Source organism: Biomphalaria glabrata, chromosome 1, assembly GCF_947242115.1.
Source record: "Biomphalaria glabrata chromosome 1, xgBioGlab47.1, whole genome shotgun sequence".
NCBI lineage: Eukaryota > Metazoa > Mollusca > Gastropoda > Planorbidae > Biomphalaria > Biomphalaria glabrata.
This window is the reverse complement of record NC_074711.1, coordinates 78,640,229-78,644,056: the sequence shown is the minus strand read 5'-3', so window position 1 is coordinate 78,644,056 and position 3,828 is coordinate 78,640,229. Positions and strand designations below refer to the sequence as shown.

Below are 3,828 nucleotides of genomic sequence, written 5' to 3'. Positions count from 1 at the left end.
ATTTTATTATAGAAAAATGTTAATTTAGCTGACTCTTAATGCTGCTGGCGAGGTCGTAGTCTGCTAAGACTTTGTATTGTAGTTCAAATGAGAGAAAAGAAGATTTCTGTAGGATATTTTAGTGTTATATTTCATGAGAATTATTTAATAAAATGTATTTACATAAGTCGGTGGTTTCTATCTATAATATTAGTAACATCTTCACATGGAGACGAACAATCGAGCATTTTATTGGCTGTCTCTGTGTCACTTTGCTTACAGAAAACATTTATGAAGTTATGAAGACACATGTTCTACTTTCCTTTTTGTAGAGAGTTCTGCTCTACAGGGAGTGATCATTGTTAGTTAGCGCTGATGTAACGTGACGAACGATGCCTTGTCAAATCCTTTCTGATGTCGATGTTGATAGCGCTAATTCCTCATTTGACTTCAAGTTCGTTCAGCTTTTGATTACCACCAGCTTGCGAGTCTGTACTATGTTAATGATATCCAATAACGTGTCTACGTCTACTGAGATATCCAATAACATGTCTACGTCTACTGAGATATCCAATAACATGTCTACGTCTACCTAGATATTCAATAACATGTCTACGTCTACTGAGATATCCAATAACATGTCTACGTCTACTGAGATATCCAATAACATGTCTACGTCTACTGAGATATCCAATAACATGTCTACGTCTACCGAGATATCCAATAACATGTCTACGTCTACCGAGATATTCAATAAGATGTCTAATTCTACTAAGATATTCAATAACATGTCTAAGTCTACTGAGATATCCAATAACATGTCTACGTCTACTGAGATATCCAATAACATGTCTACGTCTACCGAGATATCCAATAACATGTCTAAGTCTACCGAGATATCCAATAACATGTCTACGTCTACCGAGATATTCAATAACATGTCTACGTCTACCGAGATATTCAATAACATGTCTAAGTCTACTGAGATATCCAATAACATGTCTACGTCTACTGAGATATCCAATAACATGTCTACGTCTACCGAGATATCCAACAACACGTCTACATCTACCGAGATATTCAATAACATGTCTACGTCTACCGAGATATCCAATAACATGTCTACGTCTACCGAGATATCCAATAACATGTCTACGTCTACCGAGATATCCAATAACATGTTTACGTCTACCAAGATATCCAATAACACGTCTACGTCTACCGAGATATCCAATAACATGTCTACGTCTACCAAGATATCAAATAACATGTCTACGTCTACCGAGATATCCAATAACATGTCTACGTCTACCGAGATATCCAATAACATGTCTACGTCTACTGAGATATCCAATAACATGTCTACGTCTACCGAGATATCCAATAACATGTCTACGTCTACCGAGATATTCAATAACATGTCTACGTCTACTGAGATATCCAATAACATGTCTACGTCTACTGAGATATCCAATAACATGTCTACGTCTACTGAGATATCCAATAACATGTCTACGTCTACTGAGATATCCAATAACACGTCTACGTCTACTGAGATATTCAATAACATGTCTACGTCTACTGAGATATCCAATAACATGTCTACGTCTACCGAGATATCCAATAACATGTCTACGTCTACCGAGATATTCAATAACATGTCTACGTCTACTGAGATATCCAATAACATGTCTACGTCTACCGAGATATTCAATAACATGTCTACGTCTACTGAGATATCCAATAACACGTCTACGTCTACTGAGATATTCAATAACATGTCTACGTCTACTGAGATATCCAATAACATGTCTACGTCTACCGAGATATCCAATAACATGTCTACGTCTACCGAGATATTCAATAACATGTCTACGTCTACCGAGATATTCAATAACATGTCTACGTCTACTGAAATATCCAATAACATGTCTACGTCTATTGAGATATCCAATAACATGTCTACGTCTACCGAGATATTCAATAACATGTCTACGTCTACCGAGATATCCAATAACATGTCTACGTCTACTGAGATATCCAATAACATGTCTACGTCTACCGAGATATTCAATAACATGTCTACGTCTACCGAGATATTCAATAACATGTCTACGTCTACCGAGATATTCAATAACATGTCTACGTCTACCGAGATATTCAATAACATGTCTACGTCTACTGAGATATCCAATAACATGTCTACGTCTACCGAGATATTCAATAACATGTCTACGTCTACTGAGATATCCAATAACATGTCTACGTCTACTGAGATATCCAATAACATGTCTACGTCTACCGAGATATCCAATAACATGTCTACGTCTACCGAGATATCCAATAACATGTCTACGTCTACTGAGATATCCAATAACATGTCTACGTCTACTGAGATATCCAATAACATGTCTACGTCTACCGAGATATCCAATAACATGTCTACGTCTATTGAGATATCCAATAACATGTCTACGTCTACCGAGATATTCAATAACATGTCTACGTCTACCGAGATATCCAATAACATGTCTACGTCTACTGAGATATCCAATAACATGTCTACGTCTACCGAGATATTCAATAACATGTCTACGTCTACTGAGATATCCAATAACATGTCTACGTCTACCGAGATATTCAATAACATGTCTACGTCTACCGAGATATTCAATAACATGTCTACGTCTACTGAGATATCCAATAACATGTCTACGTCTACCGAGATATTCAATAACATGTCTACGTCTACTGAGATATCCAATAACATGTCTACGTCTACTGAGATATCCAATAACATGTCTACGTCTACCGAGATATCCAATAACATGTCTACGTCTACCGAGATATCCAATAACATGTCTACGTCTACTGAGATATCCAATAACATGTCTACGTCTACTGAGATATCCAATAACATGTCTACGTCTACCGAGATATCCAATAACATGTCTACGTCTACCGAGATATCCAATAACATGTCTACGTCTACTGAGATAGCCGTGGCGTTATTATGATGTCTATAAGTGGTTTCAACTCTAGAGTTATTTTAGAAATAGTTTCAGTGATACATATTGTGGGGTATGGATTTAGAAGACTAGATTATAGAGCGCGATGCAAATTAAAACTGAAATAATGTAATAGCACTAACTTAGTTTGTAGAATAAACATGCACACAAATATTTTCAGTGTGATGACACACTATAAATCAATTGAATGCACCAATATTGAGAATACCGAAACAGAGTAGAAATGCAAAGCTAATTTCCTGGAATTTTATGATCCATATTTAGCCATCTTTAGAAGAATCCAGGCTTTCAAGATAATATTGTCACTTCGTTGTTACTAGCAACAGGCGACGTGGTGACGAACACAATTCTATAATAACAACACAATGAAATTTAGACTGATCCAGATTCTAATTCTTATTTGAAACAAAAATACAAAGATCAACCATTAAATGAATTCGGTTTAGTCTAGTTTGTCTGAAGAGTATCACAATATTTTGAAACAAGCTCTCCTCTCTTTATTTGACTTGAAATTCCTACATACTATTTGTGCCAAGTTGGATTAGGCTGCAAGAAGTTAAAATATAAGAACAGGTTATACGCCACACCAGATATTTGAATATTAAGAAGTTATACTCTAGGAGGACATAATACTATCAAATTCAATATGCTTATGTCTGCATTTAATAATAGTTTTATACTTTAAAATAAACAATGATGCTAAATGTAGGATATAATTTTACTAAAATTGGTTTTCATTACCACAAATAGGAAATAATTCAACCTTTTATAGGGTTGAGCTAAATTCTCCAAATGTTATAATTAATATTGCAATAAAATA

The 3,828-nt window shown here is 35.3% G+C and overlaps 1 protein-coding gene across 1 annotated transcript; it reads left to right on the top strand.

The window, feature by feature from the left end:
• Positions 1–587: 587 nt before the first annotated feature.
• Positions 588–2,996, top strand: LOC129926290 (uncharacterized). The gene has a single exon (XM_056029564.1). It carries the CDS (start codon positions 588–590, stop codon positions 2,994–2,996), a length of 2,409 nt encoding a protein of 802 aa, XP_055885539.1.
• Positions 2,997–3,828: the final 832 nt, after the last annotated feature.